The sequence below is a fragment of the Schistocerca gregaria genome, chromosome 3 (assembly GCF_023897955.1).
Source record: "Schistocerca gregaria isolate iqSchGreg1 chromosome 3, iqSchGreg1.2, whole genome shotgun sequence".
In the NCBI taxonomy this organism is placed as follows: Eukaryota; Metazoa; Arthropoda; class Insecta; order Orthoptera; family Acrididae; genus Schistocerca; species Schistocerca gregaria.
The window spans coordinates 130,606,862-130,629,998 of NC_064922.1; the positions used below are offsets into that span (position 1 = coordinate 130,606,862).

General features: G+C 43.3%; 1 protein-coding gene across 1 annotated transcript in view; it reads left to right on the forward strand.

The window, feature by feature from the left end:
- LOC126355278 (gamma-aminobutyric acid receptor alpha-like) overlaps positions 1 to 23,137 on the forward strand; it is a 195,501-nt gene that overhangs the window by 146,204 nt on the left and 26,160 nt on the right. The window contains exons 7-8 of the mRNA XM_050005565.1: positions 2,365 to 2,498; positions 14,571 to 14,708. Coding sequence (XP_049861522.1) covers positions 2,365 to 2,498; positions 14,571 to 14,708 — 272 coding nt within the window. The remainder of the gene's footprint in view (positions 1 to 2,364; positions 2,499 to 14,570; positions 14,709 to 23,137) is intronic.

Consider the following 23,137-nt stretch of genomic DNA (forward strand, 5'->3'; position numbering starts at 1 on the left):
CACACGCTTCCAACGTGCGTTCACCGCGATGTCACCAAACACGGATGCGACCATCGTGATGCTGTAAGCAGAACCTGGATTCATCCGAAAAAATGCCGTTTTGCCATTCGGGCTCCCAGGTTCGTCGTTGAGTACACCATCGCAGGCGCTCCTGTCTGTGATGCAGCGTCAAGAGTTACCGCAGCCATGGTCTCAGAGCTGACAGTTCATGCTGCTGCAATCGTCGTCGAGCTGTTCGTGACTTGCCTTGCAAACATCCCCATCTGTTGACTCAGGTATCGAGACGTGGCTGCACCATCCGTTACAGCCTTTCGGATAAGATGCCTGTCATCTCGACTACTGGTGATACGAGGCCGCTGGAATCCAGCACGGCGTTTCGTATTACCCTCCTGAACCCACCGATTCCATACTCTGCTAACACTCATTGGATCTCGACCAACGCGAAGAGGAAAGTCGCGATACGATAAACCGCAATCGCGATAGGCTTCAATCCGTCCTTTATCAAAGTCGGAATCGTGATGGTACACATTTCTCCTCCTTACACGAGGCATCACAACGTTTCACCAGGTATCACCGGTCAACTGCTGTTTGTGTATGAGAAATCGGTTGGAAACTTTCCTCATGTCAGCATGTTGTAGGTGTCGCTACCGGCGCCGACCTTGTGTGAACTCCCTGAAGAGCAAATCGTTTGCATATCACAGCATCTTCCTGCTGTCGGTTAAATTTCGCATCGCACGTCATCTTCGTGGTGTAGCAATTATAATGACCAGTAGTGTAGTATGGAAAGGATAGAGTCCTACCCACCACATAGAGGAAATATGGAGTCGCAGACAGGTACACCAAAAAGACTACTTTGAGAGAGCTTCGAGTCGAAAGGCCAGTTCATGGAGTACAAAACGTACACACACTCAAGCAAGTACAAGTCGGATACGTACATGACAACTGTCTCTGGCGATCGAGGCATTGATGGCAGGAGCCAGTGGTAATGTATGTGTGTGAGTAGCTCTTCTGTGACTATGTGTGTTTATTTCATAAAAAGACCTTCTGGCAGAAAGCACTCGTGTTTAGTCTTTTTGTTGTGCCTGTATTCGAATCAGCATCCTCTCTGTATGGTGAGTCTTTCCTTTACATAGTACTGTCGTCGTTTCATCCTGGATTTTCCATTGCTTAAGCTGCGATGACAAGGTAGCTGATACAAGACAGACATGAGAGGCACTTTAGAAGAAGCAAGTTAAATGTCTCGAACGAAATAAGTCTGCCAGAGACAAATATAGATAGAAGAAAGAGGACAGAGAGAATGGGATAAAATTGGCGAAAGCCCATCCTGATTTACGAAGTTCATGGTTTACATTTGTCATTTCAAATAAATACGTAGAGTGTTCCTCCAACATAATCATGATAGATTCATTCACACATGGTTATTTACATAAGCTCATGTTCCATCTATGATGACTATAATATGCACTCACTTGCCTTCGAAAGCAATCAAACAATCAGTTTTGTTTCCTTTCTTCGCTAAAATATCGACGTGCAGTTCAGGTGAAACATTTGAATCTCTTCACCTGAGGAACCTCGTCAAATGTGTAGCTTAGAAATTCCAAAGGAAAATAATGTGGGAAAATGCAGAGTGTGTTGCTACAATAGGAAGTTCAAAGTTAAGGGTCAGTTAAAGCAGTATGTAATGTGATACTAGAATAACCAGATAAGGTGCGGCGTATATAGAAGACATTGCTGTGTGGTAGACACATGTTAGGTTCTCACTGATTGTGGAACTCTGACAGGAACACTGGACGAAAAAATTGCAGATGGAGACTTTATTGAGGTATTTGAGAAGATCATATTCGGAGAAATGAAAGAAACACCTTGAAACACGTACACACGACGAACACGATATGCCAGCTAAGATACTGGCGATTGTACAAAAAAGAGAAATAAATTTCAGGAGTGATGCCTCTAAGAACCGAAAGAATACTGTCAGCGCAGCAGTATACTGTGCAATAAAATTTTCATATACGTTCGTCCTGTGACATCTATTAAAGGTCCATGATGATGCCGTGATGATTTTATAAACTTCAAGGGATGATCGACTAGGATGAATGAACCGGAATCGACCTAATCGAAAGCCATAAGCGAAAACCCTTCTGGTTCCTCTGACAGTGTCTTGTACCTCCTGATATTTTAGCTTATAATTTCATACATCGTTAGCCAACACACACTGTTACAGAAATGTATGATTCCACCAGAAAGAACTATAGAGTTACAGCTTTACTGTGCTTTTTATCATTTATCAGGAGTATTATACTGATATATGCACGAATGCCTGTGCTTCTGCCAACATCTCTACATACCACGGTATTTTTTCAGGAATAACGACCGTACTGACGATGACCTTCCTGGGCCTCGAAGCAAGGACCGACCTCCCAAAGGTGCCCTATCCCACCGCCCTCGACTTCTTCGTGTTCCTCTCGTTCGCTTTTATTTTTGCAACCATCATACAGGTGAGTAACCTTTGATTCTTATAATCTAGACAGTAACTCTTTTCTGATATCAGTGTAACAAAGGGTTCAGTTTTTTCAAATTTGGTTCCCTATTTACAATAGTTGCGTCACAGTAGTTTTATCTCTCATGACTGAACAGTATCATTTTAATATGTGGTGCTACCGTGTGGGTTCCTAAGGATGGAATGCTGTGAAAAACTTTTAATAAGAAACAGACGTTACCGTGGAAGAAGTTCACGCAGATTAAGCAGATCCTGCAGTTCCGGAACTAGACTCATCCTCATAAATTAAGGATAATTGCAGAACATGGTGCAACACAAAGTGGCACTACACAAAACTGGCACTAATAGCATAGGCACATAGGGAACACACACGACACAGATCTGTAAGTCCACGGTATTGGTGATAAGTTGAGGAAACCGTCCTGAAACACATGTGCTACAAAACGCCACTGTTTCCTGCGCATGTACCCCGACATCAATATGGAATATGAACACCATGCACACGTACACAGGCCGCACAACGGGTTGGCATACTCTGGATCAGGTGGTCGAGCAGCTGCTGGGGTATAGCCTCCCATTCTTGCACCAGTGACTGTCGGAGCTCCTGAAGTGTCCTAGGGGTTTGAAAACGTGCAGCGATACGTCGACCAACAGAATCCCAGACGTGCTCGATGGGGTTTAGGTGTGGAGAACAGGCAGGTCACTCCATTCGCCAGATATCTTCTGCTTCAAGGCACTCTTCTGAGATGGCAGCTCGGTGGGGCCGTGCGTTATCGTCTATCAGGAGGAAGGTGGGACCCACTGCACCCCTTAAAAGGCGGACATACAAATGCAAAATGACGTCCCGATACACCTGACCTGTCACAATACCTCTGTCAAAGACATGCAGGGGCGTTCGTGTACCAATCACAATCCCACCCCACATCATCAAATCACGACCTCCATACAGGTCCCTTTGAAGGACATTAAGATGTTGGTATCTGGTTTCTGGTTCACACCGGATGAAAACCTGGCGACAATCACTGTTCAGACTATACCAGGACTCGTCCGTGAACAGAAACTGGGACCACTGCTCCAATTACTATGTACTGTGATCTTGACACCAGGTTTTAGAGGCTCTCCTGAGACCAGGGGTCAGCAGGTGCACCTTTCAGATCTCCAGGCGCATAAACAATGTCTGTTCAGTCGTCTGTAGACTGTGTGTCTGGAGACAGCTGTTCGAGTGGCTGCGGTAAGATCCCGAGCAAAGCTACCTGCAGTACTCTGTGTCCGTCTGTGGGCACTGATGCTGAGATATCGGTCTTCTTGTTGTGTTGTACATTGTGGGCATCCCGTATTGTAGCGCCAGGACACGTTTCCTGTCTGCTGGAATCGTTGCCATAATCTTGAGATCACACTTTGTGGCACATGGAGTACCAGTGCTATAACCTCTTTTGTTTGACCAGCCTCCAATCGCCCTAGTATTCTGTCCCTCATAACGTCATCAATATGTGTTATTTGAGTCATTTTCAACACACGGTCACCACTAGCACGTCTGAAAACGTCTGCACACTTACTCACTGCACCGTAGTCTGGCGTGCAGCAACACACCTCTGCGTATGTGGACTGCTGCCAGCGCCACCGTGCGACGACCACAGGTCAGATGCACCACATAGTCATACCCCGAGGTGATTTAAACCCGCAAACCGCCCACTAGAGCGTTGTTTCACCATGTATCAGCATTATTCTTAATTTATGAGTATGAGTATAGAATGTGAAGAAGGACTGGAAAAAGTGAGTCTAAGTAAAGTTCCAGGTCCTGCTGAGATCTAGAAAAGCTGTAGAGAAAGAGGGAAAGATAACCACCTCAGAATTTTATTATTGACCGGTAACCAGGCTGAATGAACCATCAATTCCTCAATCCACAGTACATTTCGAAAAAGTTCACTGACTTGATTAGAGTCGTATCCCCACATTAGACCTCTTCTCATATTCTGATCAACCAGTAAGTCCAGAAGAGGAGCATGATAGCCGAGAGTACACGTTTAACTCTTACCCGGTGTTATATAGAAAAAAGCTCTTTAGCATAGAAAATCATTTCTATTAATATTTTTTGTTACATTCAATTTGAACAGCCGTGTTTAGTGCGGAGCCGAATGCTTCCGACACACACTTTGATCACTGTTTCTTCTGTAAGATGATGTCAGAAATCGGAACACAAAATCAATGTAATTTATTAAAGCCTTTTTCCCTTCTCTAATTTCTTATTGGCCATCATTAAAACATCCGGCAGACGTCTTGCACAAAGATGTTTCGTATTTAAAACTCCATTTTTGTAATTGTACTATTAATTCTAATACGTCTATGACGTCACCTGTTTCTTACATGTTCCTACATCTAGATCTACATCTACATCCATATTCCGAAAGCCACCCGACGGTGTGTGGTGGAGGGTACTTTGATTACCTCTATCGGTTCTCCATTCCATTCCAGTCTCTTATTGTTCGTGGAAAGAAAGATTTTCGGTATGCCTCTGAGTGGGCTCTAATCTCTCTGATTTTATCTTCATGGTCTCTTCGCGAGATATTCGTAGGATGGAGCAGTATACTGCTTGACTCCTCGGTGAAGGTGTGTTCTCGAAACTTCAACAAAAGCCCGTACCGAGCTAGTGAGCGTCTCTCTTGGTGAGTCTTCCACTGGAGTTTATCTATCATCTCCGTAACGCTTTCGCAATTACTAAATGATCCTGTAACGAAGCGCGGTGCTCTCCGTTGGATCTTCTCTATCTCTTCTATCAACCCTATCTGGTATAGATCCCGCACCGGTGAGCAGTATTCAAGCAGTGGGCACACACGTGTACTGTAACCTACTTCCTTTGTTTCCGGACTGCATTCCCATAGGATTCTTCCAATGAATCTCAGTCTGGCAACTGCTTTACTGACGATTAATTTTATATGGTCACCCCATTTTAAATCACTCATAATGCCTACTCCCAGATAACTTAAGGAATTAACTGCTTCCAGTTGCTTACCTGCTGTATTGTAGCTAAATAATAAAGTATCTTTCTTTCTATGTATTCACAGCACATTACACAAGTCTCCATTGTGATTCAATTGCCATTCCCTGCACTATGTGTCAATTCGTTGCAGATCCTCCTGTATTTCAGTACAATTTTCCATTGTTACAACCTCTCGCTATACTACAGCATCATCCGCAATGAGCGTCAGTGAACTTCCGATGTCATCCACAAGGTCATTTAAGTATACTGTGAATAGCAACGGTCCTAAGACACTCCCCTGCGGCACACCTGATATCACTCTTACTTCGGAAGACTTCTCTCGATTGAGAATGACATACTGCGCTCTGTAATCTAGGAACTCTTCAATCCAATTACTCAATTGGTCTGATAATTCATATGCTCTTACTTTGTTCATTAAATGACTATGAGGAACTATATCAAATGCCTTGCGGAAGTCAAGAAACACGGCATCTACCTGTGAACCCGTGTCTATGGCCATCTGAGTCTCGTAGACGAATATCGTGAACTGGGTTTCACACGATGGTCTTTTTCGTAGCACATGCTGATTCCTGCAGAGTAGATTTCTAGTCTCCAGAAAAGTCATTATACTCGAACATAATACGTCTTCCAAAATTCTACAACTGATCGACGTTAGAGATATAGGTCTATAACTCTGCACATCTGTTCGACGTCCCTTCTTGAAAACGGAGATAACCTGTGCCCTTTTATAGTGTTTTGGAAGGCTACGATCTTCTAGAGACCTACGGTACACCGCAGCAAGAAGTTGCGACTCATGCAGTAGTACTTTATTTTGGTAATTTTCTTGACATTTGCATCTGTTATTGCATTCTGGGACGCCCTTCATCCGAATCATCTTCAAGAGCAGTTACGGACGCTTGATTTTAGATCCCAAATTCTTTACTGTAGCAAATGAAGGAGGAGACTTCCTGTAAACCCAACCATTGTAGCATAATTTTCCATTGGAGATAATCCATCCAAAAATTTTTTTTTTACGGAGCCTTGTTCCAGTTACTTCATCTAAACGAAATATGTTCAACACAGTTACAATAAAATCCATATAAATATAACTGTGCATCGCATAAAGTGTAAACTGGTTTACTAAACAACAACGTGGCACCATGTCAGCTTATGTCAGCTCTGTAAAGCTATGAACATTTCCCCTTGAGCCCGCATTAAGTGACGGAAATCCGCTGATGTAATCTGGCTTTAATATGGCTGGTCGAATGTTATTGTCTGACTCCAGGTGAACAGTAATCGTAAATCGTCTCAGTCAAGAGACGCAACGATGAGGCGGAAAGCCTCCAAAGTAATCTGAATCGATTATGTATTACCTGCGCTTCTGATTCCTGTATGTGGCCCTGCGTTTCTAATTAACGTTACAGCGTCGTAATGACGTAAGCATTTGCGAGCAAGCACAGAACAGCGAGACTGACTAAGTGTAGATGAAGTCACTTCATTTTGCAGTGTCCAATTTTGGATTGTAATACTGTTACCCAGTGTGTAAATGGACAATTAGTAAATGGTACTAGCAGGAAACACAATATACTGGTACAATATGCTTTACGTTTAGCTTATCAGTGCTTAGTTATTCGGCGCGAGGGAACGCACTATTCGCCATAGCACCACCAAGGATATCAGCTAACCTCAACGCGACGTTGCTCCATTACTAATAACATTATTTAGAAGCAGCGATAGTGGTCAACCATGGATGACTGTAGAACACAAAATAGAGGACTTCCTAGAAATAACATAAGCGACCCAGTTTCGAAAGTAAAAGAGACTGCGCACATTTCGTACGGTATAAATGGTGAGTAGATCATTCAACTGTTAATTGCTCAGTAAGAAGGGTGCGTTTCCAAAGTGATATTTCTCCAGGAAGTGAATGCTTCCAAGAAACATAAATTTTTAATCATCTGCTTAATTTTCATTTCCGAAGCCTACGTTCTGGTAAATGACTCGGCGTTGACATCGTCGACCAATAATCGACCAAATGGTTGTTGCACATTGCTTATGTATGTTTTTTTTGTCTTTTTTTTCAATGCTCGGACTTCATAGCATTTAATAAATTTGTGCTCAATAAGGAACTAACAGGTGAAAAAGTAAGCAGACGTTACTTTATACAAAAGTTAGCAGAAGCGCTGCCTTCAAGAATGAGATCACAAGGGTACAAGATACACTTTCTAATACAGTACCAAAACACAGCAACATTCGCAACTTGTCAAAATTATGGACGTAGAAGGAAAGATAGGAGCAAGCATTTACGTACAAAGTGCAATAATGCTTAGGCAACGTTGAATACAATGTGTTTCGTGTCATCATGCACCAGGTGGATTTGAATGAGCAAAATCAGGGTTGTAAATATTTTCTGTACTATATATTGTGCAGTTCAAAATTTTACCTTTAAACATATGTTTTTGCTTATAGTCTGGTTGTTTCAGAACAGAAATGTAACATTTGGTATAAAAATTTTATATGATCAAGGGATACTCAGGAATGCTAATTTTGATAGGTGCCACTTTGGCATCCTTGAGGAATTGCTGATGATGTATTTTTATGCTGGATTTTGAAATGCTTCAAAGAATACAGAAAAATAATTAATTATTCTTTAGTAAAAAATAATAAGCTTTGTAATACTTGTGTGTTTACAAGTTTACAGTACAACTACTTTTCATTTTACTACACCAAAATTTATTGTGATGTTATATGACAGACATGAATTTTTTTTTTGACAAAGATGAAATAATGTCTTAAAATACTGCCTTCACTGTGTTTCGTTTATTGTTAAATCTTTTGGACATTTTCTTTTGGTGCCATTCAAAATTTTCCTTGAGTGTGTCACTTGTAAAATTGTCACTGTCATAGCCAAAGTCACTTTCATCACCGCTGACGCAGTCCATCCTGCTTCAGGTGACTGTAAAAATATTCATAGATGTCGCTGCCGATGCATATTTTCAATATGTAGTTTAAATGGCTCTGAGCACTATGGCACTTAACATGTATGGTCATCAGTCCCCCAGAACTTAGAACTTCTTAAACCTAACTAACCTCAGAACATCACACAACACCCAGTCATCACGAAGCAGAGAAAATCCCTGACCCCGCCGGGAATCGAACCCGGGAACCCGGGCGTGGGACAATATGTTGTGCTACATGAATTATAACATTTGCAACTGCAGCTACTTCGCTCAGATATCATATGACTACATGCAGCTAAATCCATCAGTTAAGGGAGAACTCAGGACTCGTTCTAGTTACGGGATTCCACTGAAACATTGTAGAAGGCGAAAACTGCTCTGGTGACTTCCAGTGAGTGAATTGCAAGTGAACACTCTGTATGTGGTTTTGTAAGACTTCATCTGGTGGTGTCAATAACTTCCAGTTACAAGAGATTTCTCTTTCTGTTGTAAACAGATGGTGTCGTAGCTGAATCATTGATTTACATTAATCAAAATATCCACGGGTGTACTGCCGGTCTATAGTGTCCAACGGGCACAATATTTCGGCGATCAAACATGTCGCCATCATCAGGTGAACTGACGGACTGAGCTCCTGTGAACGTGCCGGCACGGAGATCCGTACGCTATGGCTGCTCAGGGGGAACTGGGTTCGGTCGCGGTGGCGGCTGATTTAAATACCCTCCGCCCGCGGCGCGCCCCCAGTCGCCGTTCGCGCCCCGCGCCACGGTAGCGCGGTGGAACAGATTGCGACGGCGTCTGAGATGATGTCGGTGTGATTGCTCTGTCCGCCGTGGTCGTCACAACTATGCGTTTGCTCGATTTACTCTTGATTAACCCAATCGCTGGTTCCCAAGCCTTGCTAAGATTATAGCCACAGTCACGGTTTATGAGGTCGTCATTGGTGCGAATTTCGATGGCCTCTCTAACAACGCTGTCCCAGTATCTCGACGTCTGTACCAGAATCCTCGTGCGGTCATACTCCATAGTGTGATTTTCCGACAAACAATGTTCAGCGACCGCCGACTTGCTCGGATACATCAGTCGAGTGTGCCTCTGGTGTTCACGGCATCGATCCTCGACGGTACGCATCGTCTGACCAATATACGACTTGCCACATTGACACGGAATCTGGTACACGCCGGCCTTCCTCAAACCGAGGTCATCTTTGGCGCTCCCCACCAGTGCACGAGTTTTATTCGGAGGACAAAACACAGTTCTGACACGGTGTTTCTTCAGAATGCGGGCGATTTTCCCCGAGAGTGCGCCTGTGTATGGAATAAATGCAGTGCGTACCTCCTCCCTCGTGACTTCATCCATCTCAACAGGTTGTGCTGCAGTGGTTGGGCGGAGAGCACGTTGGATCTGCCACTCTGAGTACCCATTCTTTCGAAATACAGTTCTCAGATATTCCAATTCCTGGGGTAGACTCTCTGTGTCAGAGATAGTGCGCGCCCTATGTACTAGAGTTTTAAGTACCCCATTCCTCTGTGAAGGGAATGATGGCGACATGTTTGATCGCCGAAATATTGTGCCCGTTGGACACTATAGACCGGCAGTACACCCGTGGATATTTTGATTATCAAATACGCCGGGAGAAGCTCAAGAATCACATTGATTTACATTGTCTACCGTTACACAAAAGTGATGAAAAGGTGACATCCAGTTTTCATTATATGGCGATAATCAATGTAAATCTCGTCTAGAAATTTCAAGCCAAGTTTTTCATGCCTCTGCTATAAGGTCCATGCAGCAGCCTTGTCTTTCAGGAACAGGAAAGAGACAGAATCACATCCTATTGAAGCATGAGCTGGGAGTGTATTCTTACACTTGTCACCCAGATTATTAGCATTTGATTTAATGATAGCTGTCTGTCCGCCAAAGCTCTTCATAGTAAAAATAACAGGAAGTGCTCATTTCCAGTAAATGTATAGTATTACAACGAACACGTCTATATCTTCACTAACGTTTTGGATGTTCTTACCACATTGGAAAACGACGTGTGGAGCATAGGAAAGTAGTGTTAACATAAGATTTCTCATGAGCGAATGGTGACTAATTTCTTCTTATTCACAAAATGTACTTGATTACCTAAATATACGATGGAACATAGCAAGTCAGTAAGCTGTCTCTATTTTCGGATGCTGCTTGAAACAGTATTACGGGTAGGACGTGCTGTCGTCGATGCCAGGTGTATTTGTGGAACAGCACCAGCTGATAAGCTTCTTTGTCGTTCGTGGAGTTTGGTAGGTGAAATCTCGTAATAATCAGAAATAAGGGTATGTGCTGTAATCTCCTTTCACAACATGTGAAGTGGAGGAGGGGAACGTAAGAAACAGTTCGCCATTTCATATGATACATTAAAGCATTGCTACCAATGAACTGAGCGTCCGAAAAATTAGCTACTGATGTAATGACAGCACGTTTCTTTAGTCGAACTATTATTACTGCATTCATGAATTAATGACAACGGAACTGCAGACAGTTCATATTTAACAACGGCCAACGAATTCATCTTACTTTGTTGGGAGATAAGTAATGAGTGGGCTTGTATCTTGCGCGCATTACAATTTTTTCCAGTTGGAATGCTTTTCTTCGTTATAGTCATGATTTTTACTTCTTTATGATCCGGTCGTAAAAGCCAGTAAGTTTCTTTATAATTGTATATTCCACGGTCGCTGCACAGAAAGGGAACCTTATGGAGCCCAACATTCAAAAGTAATTTATTCTATCACCAATAGCTAGCACATCGTGTAGATTTACTCATTTATCAGCTTCCTGACCAGTGACAATTTTGCCTGTAGCATCTTGTTCAACTAAGAAGCGATGCATGTGTTATCAAAGATCGAATTGTATTTTCTTTTTGTCATCGGCATCTAACATTCGTCTAATTTGACTATTGTCTCTCGATGTTTCAAGCATTATGTCCACTGACATGCATACTTCATTACATGTGTGCGTCAAGGAACCCATCCAGCTATTTAACTAGCAGACAGGGTCTTTCCTACAACACCCTCTTTCGTATTGCCATAGTGGATGTAAGTCTGTTCACCAAACTGGTCAAGAGATACACAATTTCAAAACCCAGGTTTCTATAGGCTTGCATGTGCTCCTTTTCATAGAAAAAATGTCACATCCTCTGGCACTCTATTCTCCATTTCTAGTACAGAAACTGTCATATAACTTGTATAGTTCTAGTGGCTGGCTGCAAGAAAGTATGGATGCATACGTTTTAAGCAATGCATTTCCAACAACCAGTCCCCTTCTCTGCGAAATATTATGAAGTGACTGATGATTATCACAAGACAAATTGGTGGGTTTATATCTAATTGTCCCCAACGGTTTCTAAAGTTTATCCATATTAGAAAGATCAACAGTGATGAAAGTACGAGAGAAAACTGTCACTACCAAATGTAAGCCTCTACTGCTCATAGATACACTTTGCCTGAAAATATATTGGGAACACGCATATGTGGAAAAAGCAACATCAATCATAGGTCAAGTCTACATAACTTCTCTGGGGAACCTGAATCTGCAACAAAAAGTAAATGGTGCAATGGTGCAATTTAATATTTGAAAGTTTCCCGCCTTCACTCCGCTCCTAACCCGAGGGGGGGGGGGGGCGATGGAAAAATGTTCACGTTATCCTTTTTCCGATTATAAGTCTAACACATTCGATGACTCACTTACTTTGATCCAATGCGTAGTTCTCATATACTCAGAAAAGTGACCGCACCATATATTACGTAGTAACACAAAATATATGATCTCATGAAAATGTGTGCCAAAGTTACACTAGCCAGAACATGAATTCATCTGAAAAAAAAGAGAAACAAGTTTATACCAAACGTTACTACGTCAGTAACTTTCCTATTGATCATTGATCGACTGTAAGGGAACTTATATATTTTACTATTGAATATATTTGTATTAATTACTAGGCGTTCAATGTTTTATGTACCATGCAATCCTCCAGAAAAAAAATAAAAATATACCCTGGTACACTGTATAAACAGTATGAAGCAAACTGCTATACAGGGTGTTGCAAAAAGGTACGGACAAACATTCAATAAACATTCCTCACACATAAATAAAGAAAAGATGTTATGTGGACATGTGTCCGGAAACGCTTAATTTCCGTGTTAGAAGTCATTTTAGTTTCGACAGTATCACTGTACTTCCTCGATTCATCACCAGTTGGCCCAATTGAAGGAAGTTAATGTTGACTTCGGTGCTTGTGTTGACAGGCAACTCATTGCTCTACAGTACTAGCATCAAGCACATCAGTACGTAGCATCAACAGATTAGTGTTCATCACGAATGTGGTTTTGTAGTCAGTGCAATGTTTATAAATGCGGAGTTGGCGGATGCCCATTTGATGTATGGACTAGCACGGGGCAATAGCCGTGGCGCGGTACGTTTGTATCGAGACAGATTTCCAGAACGAAGCAATTGATCGGCGTCTTAGGGAGGACGGAACATTCCAGCCTATGACTCGCGACTGGGGAAGACCTGGAACGACGAGGACACCTGTAATGGACGAGGCAATTTTTCGTGCAGTTGACGATAACGCTAATGTCAGCGTCAGAGAAGTTGCTGCTGTACAAGGTAACGTTGACCACGTCACTGTATGGAGTGTACTACGGGAGAACCAGTTGTTTCCGTACCATGTACAGCGTGTGCAAGCACTGTCAACAGCTGATTGGCCTCCACGGGTACACTTCTGCGAATGGTTCATCCAAAAATGTATCAATCCTCATTTCAGTGCAAATGTTTCTCTTTACGGTTGAGGCTTCATTCCAAAGTGATCAAATAGTAAATTTCCACAATCAACATGTGTGGGCTGAAGAATCCGCACGCAATTGTGCAATCGCGTCATCAACACAGATTTTCTGTGAAAGTTTGGGCAGGCATTGTTGGTTATGTCTTGATGGGGCCCATGTTCTTCCACGTACGCTCAATGGAGCACGTTATCATGATTTCATACGGGATACTCTACCTGTGCTGCTAGAACATGTGCCTTTACAAGTACGACGCAACATGTGGTTCATGCACGATGGAACTCCTGCACATTTCAGTCGAAGTGTTCGTATGCTTCTCAACATCAGATTCGTTGACCGATGGATTGGTAGAGGTGGACCAATTCCATGGTCTCCACGCTCTCCTAACCTCAACCCTGTTGACTTTCATTTATGTGGGCATTTGAAAGCTCTTGTCTACGCAAGCCCGGTACCAAATGTAAAGACCCTTCGTGCTCCTATTGTGTAGGGCTGCATCAGCGCATCAGTGATTCCATGCGACGGAGACTGGATGCATGTATCCTCGCTAACGGAGAACATTTTGAACATTTCCTGTAACAAAGTGTTTGAAGTCAGGCTGGTATCTTCTGCTGCTGTGTGTCTCCATTCCATGATTAATATGATTTGAACAGAAGTAATAAAATGAGCTCTATCATGGAAAGTAGGCGTTTATGGACACATGTCCACATAACATATTATCTTTCTTTCCGTGTGAGGAACGTTTCCTGAAAGTTTGGCCGTACCTTTTTGTAACACCCTGTATATCGAAAATGGTTTTCTATATTAAAAAAGTCAAAGAAAATCGCCTGTCAAGATGACGAGTTGATTCTTGTATGTAAACCACAGTCCCTGATCCTTCTAGCGTTGGCAAATTTATCCCTCACTGATACAATATGGTCAGTGCCTTCATGAAAAATGTTTGCGCTATCCTATGGAGTCATGATTGTTTCCAGCCGTTCACTTCTCTGAATAAAGGAAATAGGCCAAGTGTGTCTTCCTTCAGGGCTCCAAAAATATGGAAACCGCATGTGGAGCGATAGGGACTGCATCGAGCATGTGTAAGGGCTTGCTAGCGAAACTTTTGCACCGTAGTCGAAACAATCCTGGCAACATATTGGCTGGAAACTGGTAGTCTGTTTAAATAAAGTAAACTATCTTGGAGACTGTGCCTCCATAAAATAGTTGTAACTGTTTATTTGGAAGTTATGATGTGTACTGAGCACTTGTTTCTGTGGACGATGACGCACCTTGTTTGCTGCCGCTGCTGAGCCGCTGCCGCCGCGCTGTCTCGCCCCCAGTTCGCCGTGGTGCACTACTTCACCAAGTACGGCTCCGGGGAGTGCTACTTCAGCTCCGACCTCAGCTCCGTCTCCAGCTCCGACGACGAGGACGAGGACACGTGGTCGGCGCGGCGCAGGCGCACCATCGAGCTGCCGGTAAGAACCATCCCAGTACATGCACGCCTACTCGTGTGCTGCTGTTATAAATAGATACCAGGCAAAAGGGTTCTATACCTAGTCCAAATACTACCGAATACATACATACTGATGGGGAAAAATGTTTCATACACTCCCAAGGACAAGGTCACTTTATTGACAACTGTGGTGACAGGTGTTTCCTCATTGTACGAGTATAAGATCACAAATTCAGACCAAGTGAAACAAATGTCAGAGTAAAGGGTGGTCAATCAATCACGTTAATACACAGCTACCAGCAATGCAGGCGTGTATTCTCGCATGTGAAGGATCATAAAGATGGAAAATAGCGTCCTGTGATAGACTGTGCCAAGCGTCTTGCACCTTTTGTTGCATTTCGGCAATGGTTCTTCCAGGCCCAGGAGAACGAATAAGTTCCTGATTCATCACTTCCCATATGTGCTCTACTGGCGAGAGATCTGGTGATCTTGCTGACCAGGACCGTTGTTGTACACCACGAAGATGATCTTCGGCCGGAGCAGCCGTATGTGGACGGAGACTGTCTTGTCCCGAAAGCATACCACATTTGGAACCTTGTGTGTGGTAGGCGAATGCGCTCTGGATTAGGCAGGTCACCAGGTCTACGCTATACAAGTGCACTTCCATCACTCGCGTACAGACAGAACAAGCTCTCATCACTGAAGACAACACAGCGCCATCCCACTCTCCAATCAACTGTTTCACAACACATAACTAACCGTACATGGTAGTGTCGTACTGTCAATGGAAATTTGCGGTAAGGACTATGGGACCAAACTGCTGAGATCATCGGTCCCTAGGCTTAAGCAGTTCTTAATGTAAATTAAACTAACTTAGGCTAAGTACAACACAATCCACGCCCGAGGGATGACTCGAATCTCCGACAGGGGAGGGTGGAGAGGGGGGGGGGGTGGTAGTCCGCGCGTACCGTGATAACACGCCTAACACCGCACGTCTACCCCGGGCGGCCTACTGTCAATGGTAGGCTGGCCAGAAGTACACGGGATCTCAATCCTACCGCAGGCAGACTGTTCCCAATGATCCCTGTCCACACAGCAGGTGTGACACATATCCGGATTTCGTTCTTGAGTGAAGCTCGATCGGCCAGTGCTACTAGGTCAATGTCAGCAGGTGTTGACGTGCTCCTGTACTACGCATTTGTCCAGAACATGGTCTACGGATGTGGCAATGTCCGACAGACCATTGTTGAAAGCAGCTGCACATCACTGACACATGCGCTCAATATGGAGAGCAGTCCATCGATATGTCCATCCAGCTTCCCGCAGGCCCATATTGCGACTTTGTTCAGTTGGCTGAAGCTGTCCAGCATGAGTAGGCACTCGCTTGTGGGGGCGCGGCTGTACCCTTGAATGAGTGCTTGGTGCTCTGTGACTTGTAAACGCATCATTGGGCTGATCTTCTTTCAGGACACAATAAATGCAGAACTGTACTGCACCTTCATTCTGGAGCCCTTCCTAGGTGAACTGAATGAGACGAGACTGAGAATGCCTGGTTTCAGCAGGATGGGGCGACTGCACATAACGCCCACAAGGCGATGAACTTTTGAAAGAACGTCTTCGGTGACCGGATCATCTCTCGAGAACTCTGGTTCACACGACATGGCTCCACCGGATAACATTCTATGGGGTACGATGCAGGGAGAGGCCTACGAAGGCAATCCGCACACCATAGAAGAACTCCAAGCTGCACTGACACGTCACATTCGGGACATCACTTCCGATGTTCTGTACAACGTCTTCAAGAACGTGCAGAAACGTGTGCAACTGTGTCTTCAAGTTCAAGGGGATCACTTCCAGCACCTCTTTTAACTTCCATGACTTTAACACGGCAAGTTATGAACTGCATAGGTACGTATTGAACGCCCTATATACACTACTGGCCTTAAAAATTGCTACACGACGAAGATGACGTACTGCGTGCGCGAAATTTAGCCGACAGGAAGAAGATGCTGTGATATGCAAATGATTACCTTTTCAGTGCATTCACACAAGGTTGGCGCCCGAGGCCACACCAACAACGTGCTGACATGATGAAAGTTCCCAACCGATTTCTCATACACGAACAGCAGTTGACCGGCGATACCTGGTGAAACGTTGTTGTGATGCCTCGTGTAAGGAGGAGAAATGAGTACCATCACGATTCCAACTTTGACAAAGGACGGATTGTAGCCTATCGCGATTGCGGTTTATCGTATCGTGACTTTGCTCTTCGCGTTGGTCGAGATCCAATGAGTGTTAGCAGAATATGGAATCGGTGGGTTCAGGAGGGTAATACGAAACGCCGTGCTGGATTCCAGCGGCCTCGTATCACTAGCAGTCGAGATGACAGGCATCTTATCCGAAAGGCTGTAACGGATGGTGCAGCCACGTCTCGATACCTGAGTCAACAGATGGGGATGTTTGCAAGGCAAGTCACGAACAGTTCGACGACGATTGCAGCAGCATGAACTGTCAGCTCTGAGACCATGGCTGCGGTAACTCTTGACGCTGCATCACAGACAGGAGCGCCTGCGATGGTGTACTCAACGACGAACCTGGGAGTCCGAATGGCAAAACGGCATTTTTTCGGATGAATCCAGGTTCTGCTTACAGCATCACGATGGTCGCATCCGTGTTTGGTGACATCGCGGTGAACGCACGTTGGAAGCGTGTGTTTGTCATCGCCATACTGGCGTATCACCTAGTGTGATGGTATGGGGTGCCATTGGTTACACGTCTCGCTCACCTCTTACTCGCATTGACGGCGCTTTGAACAGTTGACGTTACATTTCGGATGTGTTACAACCCGTGGCTCTACCCTTCATTCGATCCCTGCGAATCCCTACATTTCAACAGGATAATGCACGACCGTATGTTGTAGTCCCTGAACGGGCCTTTCTGGATAAAGAAAATGTTCGACTGCTGCTCTGGCCAGCACATTCTCCAGATCTCTCACAAATTGAAAACGTCTTGTCAATGGTGGCCGAGGAACTGACTCGTCACAACACGCCAGTCACTACTCTTAATGAACTGTGGTATCGTGTTGAAGCTGCATGGGCAGCTGTACATTTACATGCCATCCAAGCTGCGTTTGACTTAATGCCCAGGCGTATGAAGTCCGTTATTACGGCCAGAGTTGGTTGTTCTGGGTACTGATTTCTCAGGATCTATGCACCCAAACTATGTGAGAATGTAGTCAGGTGTCAGTTCTAGTATAATATATTTGTCCAATGAATACCCGTTTATCATCTGCATTTCTTCTTGGTGTAGACATTTTGATGACCAGTAGGTCCTTACCCAATGGTGCTACCGCACCTCCGTGAAACATAGCCAATTTTGTGCAGTTGCTGGGGAACATTCTTCGTGTTTCAGGATGCAGCGAAGAGTTTAGTCCTGTCCCAGGATTCTTACGAGGTTAGCTACGGTATTCCACCCAACTGCTCGATTTCGAAATTCGCCACTACGATCCAGACCTCTTTCCCTTGTAGCAAAATATAATTTTCGACTCGAGACACACTTCTACCTTTAATAAGAGTCTTATCTTTTATTTTATTGTTTATTAAACCAGTAATAGGAGACCTTATCTTTTATTTTATTTTATTGTCTATAAAACCAGATCACTATATGTGCTATTCGTAGTTTTAGGATCCACAATTCCGCGCCATTGCGTGGTTGCACGGCTACATTGTCCGCTAGAAATGTCCGTCCTCTAGGGAGGAGGAGATGGGGAGAGGTGGGGGGGGGGGGGGTGAAAAAATTGCCTGTCGGTCCAGAAGCGGCTTTTTCCAGAAGAACACCTCTAAAATCCGCTGCCCTGATGTGAGCCGGAAATTGTTCTTGTCAGACTCCCGCCATATCTGGCTACGTCTGCCCCAAGCACAGCTCACGATTTACCAACCTTGTAGCCTCCCCACTGTTTTTGTTTCTTAGCCTAACTTCACCTCCCACTCTATAAAATCTACGTTTTACGAAAATTATGTACCGACAAACTCTTATTCAACTTGTATGCTCACCTTTGACTAAACAGAACCAATTTTGAACTGAACTGTAACTGATCCGAAACAGCTTGTCTTTGTATTAAATGGCATCGGAAGTGAAACACATATCTAGGCCTAGTCAAAATTTCCATTTATCTCGCATCGGGACTACATTGTTTCAGATTTCACGACAGCACATCAGCAAACAGCAAGCAAGCAGCGGCTAAGCTAGCTTTCCATTTCTAAATAAACATCCAAACTGTTGCTTGTAGTAATGCCTAATGATAAACAGTGGGGTGAGGAGAGAAACTATTCTTATGAAACGGTATTCCAATCCAACGATTGTAGATTGAAGTATGTGTTCAAAAAATTTGAGTAAAATTTCGTGTGAACTTCGCACATAACATTGGTATGAACTATACTATGCGTAACAAAGTGAACAATGATTTAAAAAGGGTACAATGTTAACAGAGAATTTCTGTAGAAATCAAACAGCTTAATAAATTAATATGTTAATGCATGACTCGGGGATGTGGGGTGGTCTTTCCCTCAGAGCTGAGCAATGTAACTAGCTGACAATAATCATTCTTAGCTCCGCAGTGCTGCAGTCTTATCTCAAACTTCTTCTCTTAAGAAATAATAACGTTATTAAAATTTTTGTATCTTTTTCCCTTTCTAATATATACATCTCATTCATCCTTGCTGTCCTCTTCGATCAATCGTGGTGAATTCATGTTGGGTTTCATCCATCATTCATTTGTTCCATTCCTCTCTCACATAACACTGACAGTTGAATCCTGTGTAGCCAGAGAGAGATAAGTTTCCCGCGACATCGAATATATGGTGGAGATTTTTATATTAATGTTACATGAGTTTTGGAGGCAATTTTTCGAAGAATAAAGTCCGTCTTATAGTCCACAAAACACGGTACATTTGTTATACGTTACGCAGGTAAGATATCCTGTGTCTGCTGGAGGTTTTTCTGCTACTGTTTCTCTTTCCCGTTTCCAATTGAGCTGTTGCAAGGCGTACTAAGAAGTTTTGCCTAATATTGTCACTGTCATCACACTCTATTTTCCTAGTGTTCTTCGATTTATTTAAGAAGATTTCATCATTGAGGGTTGTATCGTAGCTAGAATAATTCCACTTTTGTCTCTGTCCGTTTATACAAATAATCCAGTGACGATGTTAAAATTTTCAGGGATGATGGAGAAGATTAAACGTATCAATTTGAGGCAAGAGACGGTGTCCGAAAACGAAACAGTCGAAGGTTAAAAGTGAAAATCATTCTTATTCCTCTGACAATGGAATACACATACCGGTATTGTTGTTGCTAAGATTGTGCAGTAGTCAACTTTCAGGGGCAATAGTATGGATCAGAACAAGTTAAAAATATCTAGTAAACATTGGCTCTAAAAAGGGTAGCTGAGGAACATTCAACAATTGTTCATCTTCGCTTCTGTGAAACAGTTCTCTTCTATTGAATAAGTGCCCATACTTCTTAAGGTATGCATTTTAGAGCCCACGATAACAGGACAGTGTTTTCCGGTTTTGGTTCGTACAACTCCTCTAAAAATGTGGTAGCCAAGGAGCTTTCGGTAGAAGAGTCGTGTTTCGCAGTAACGAAGATAAATAAGTCCTCATAGCACCTAAGGTATGCATTTGACTTGGCAATGTTTTTATTATTTCTGAAAGTTGCCTGCCTTAAAGTCCAAGCAGCAACAGCACCGGTACGTGTGTTACACCGTCAGAGGTAACTTGCGACTCGCACGTTTCGAGACCAGCGTCCCTTGCATCAGGTTTGTACATTTACCCTTCTCCGTCGTTCCTGAAAATTTGTAACATGATCACGGAGCCACCCTGTGTACTTTCCTTATCGCGTCACATACCATCCGAACGCCACCACACGCCTTTCCATGTCCCGATGGGCAATTGTCACACTCTCTTGGCCCATGAGTGTACTCCTTGTGCGGACCTAAAGTGTCCTATAAGCACATTATCAATAGATCATACCCCATGGCAGTAATTAAGATTTTAGCGAGGTTTCCCTAGTTTATCAGACAAATGCCAGAACTGCAGATCCCCAACATATCCTGAACTGAGAATAGCTTTGTTGCACTCTCAGCTCATTGTGATTTGCTGATGAGAATTGAAAGTTGTACGACAGCCAGACGTTACCACATGAAAAGGACACGAACGAAATGAATCGCCCCCAGCTACTAATGCCAGCTCTCCCTTCTCGCTGCAATAGCTCCTCAGTTGGATTCCTTTCCCCAGATTATTGGAAATCGATCCTGAGACTTATGTGTCAGTCGGCAGCCCCACCGACCACTACACCACAAACGCGGTTTACAGTACTTTGCTACCTGCATTCTTTTTCTTTTATTTTCCCATGCAATGTCACACAGACCCAGGGATGGACTGTGTGGGGATACAGTACTGGCTGGACAAGAATGTGGCAGCGTTGGTGAAGTATCAATCCTCCGTTCAGATCTAATCTTTCATGAAACGCGCGTGAAAACGGTAATAACACAATAACTAGCAGTTTCAAGCTAGAATCTCCAACATAAAAGTCCCGTGTGTCCAGAACTGGACTACTGTGAAGAGGTCATACAGCTCACCCAGCCGCGGGGCTTGGAAATGAGCACCGACTAACCAAATGCTTCCCCTGACCATACCTAAACTATCGGATTCGTCTTCTACTACGGATTTGGCCTTGTCTTTACAATCACGATGGTGTGCATCAGGCACAATAGCAGATTGACGGGAGGTCGTAGCATAACTATACTTAGACACAAGTCGACTACAAAACTTAATTAAATACTGACTAGACCGCATAAGATATTTTATTTTAGAGATTGTTACAGGTTTCGAGCACTGTCTGTTGATACTCAGACCATTACATGCTCTCTAAATGAAGTAACACGAAACTTATAAGAGGACACATGGAGATCAACAAACAGTAAACAAAGATACACAACTACAACATTATCAAAGGAAGAAATATCCTTGCTGATTGTCGGAGCTTTTGGTATTGAGCCATTGAGCACTAACTGTTCTTGACTCGTATGTAGAGCCATCGCATATGTAGCGAGGGGTTCCGCCCACAGTTTCCACTATTATGTCACTGACAGTCAACTGCCACCAAATACAAGTAAAATCAGTAAAAATACAATTGTAATAGGAAATATCTGGCCCACGACCACAGTCATGTAATTATAAAACTAGACTTTCATAAAATAAATAAAAGAACAAGTAAAATACAGGTAATAAGGAAATAAACCATTAACATCCGAACTAGACCCAAAGTGTGGGTTCATGCGTGACATGTTCTGCAAAGATTACTTACAAGAACGCAACCGGTAACCAAGGCAACATTATGATGATCGATATGTTCTGTTTACGACCTCGCCGTGGTGGTAACACCGGTTCCCGTCACATTACAGAAGTTACGGGCCGTCGGGGTGGGCTAGCACTTGGATCGGTGACCATCCGGTCTGCCCAGCGCTTTTGGCAAGCGGGGTGCACTTAATCATTGTGAGGCAAGCTGAGGAGCTATTGATTGAGAAGTAGCGGCTCCGGTCTCGGAAACTGACATAAGGCCGGGAGAGCGGTGTGCTGACCACGTGCTCCTCCATATCCGCATCTAGTGATGCCTGTGGACTGAGGATGACACGGCGCCTTTGGGGCTTCATGGCCTGTGTGGGAGGAGTTTAGTTTTAGTTATATGTTCTGATTTCCAGTCAAAGATGCTGGACTGTGACTTATTATTACTGACTCTGCACCAAATAATCATTATACACAAATGAGTAATCGTATTTTTTATACCTATTATGTATTTACATAATTTTTTCAGAATTGTGTATATTTTCATGTGTCCTCTGACAACTTTCATGGTACTTCATTTACAGAATATGTAATGATCTGAGGATGATCAGACATTTATCGAAACCGGTCACCTTGTTAAAAGAAAATATTTTATTCGGTCTAGACGGTTTTTATTATATTTGTAGTAGTGTTTTTCGACCATTGACAACTCCATAAAGGATTTTTTAAACAATTTTAATTAAATAAGCATACTTTGTTAAAAGACAGTAAAAATGAAGCTAACACGATAGAACAAGGTAAATAGGCAGCGAAATTGATGATAAAAGAGCATGGATACCAGATAGTTGTTACAGGACTGGGTCACAACCCTCGGTCAACCAATAAAAGCTGTGAACATAATTTATCAGAGGACACATACAAAATTAAGTAAGATGAGACGTAATTGAGGGCAAGTGAGATAAATTATGTCTAATGATGGCACTTGCAGACCGAATGTAGCGATCATAATTACGAATTGCAGAACTTATTCCAGATGACTTGATTGTCGGAAATAGTGAACAACAGTTCATTGATTGTTTCTCGGAGTAACTGGCAACGTTCATCCATC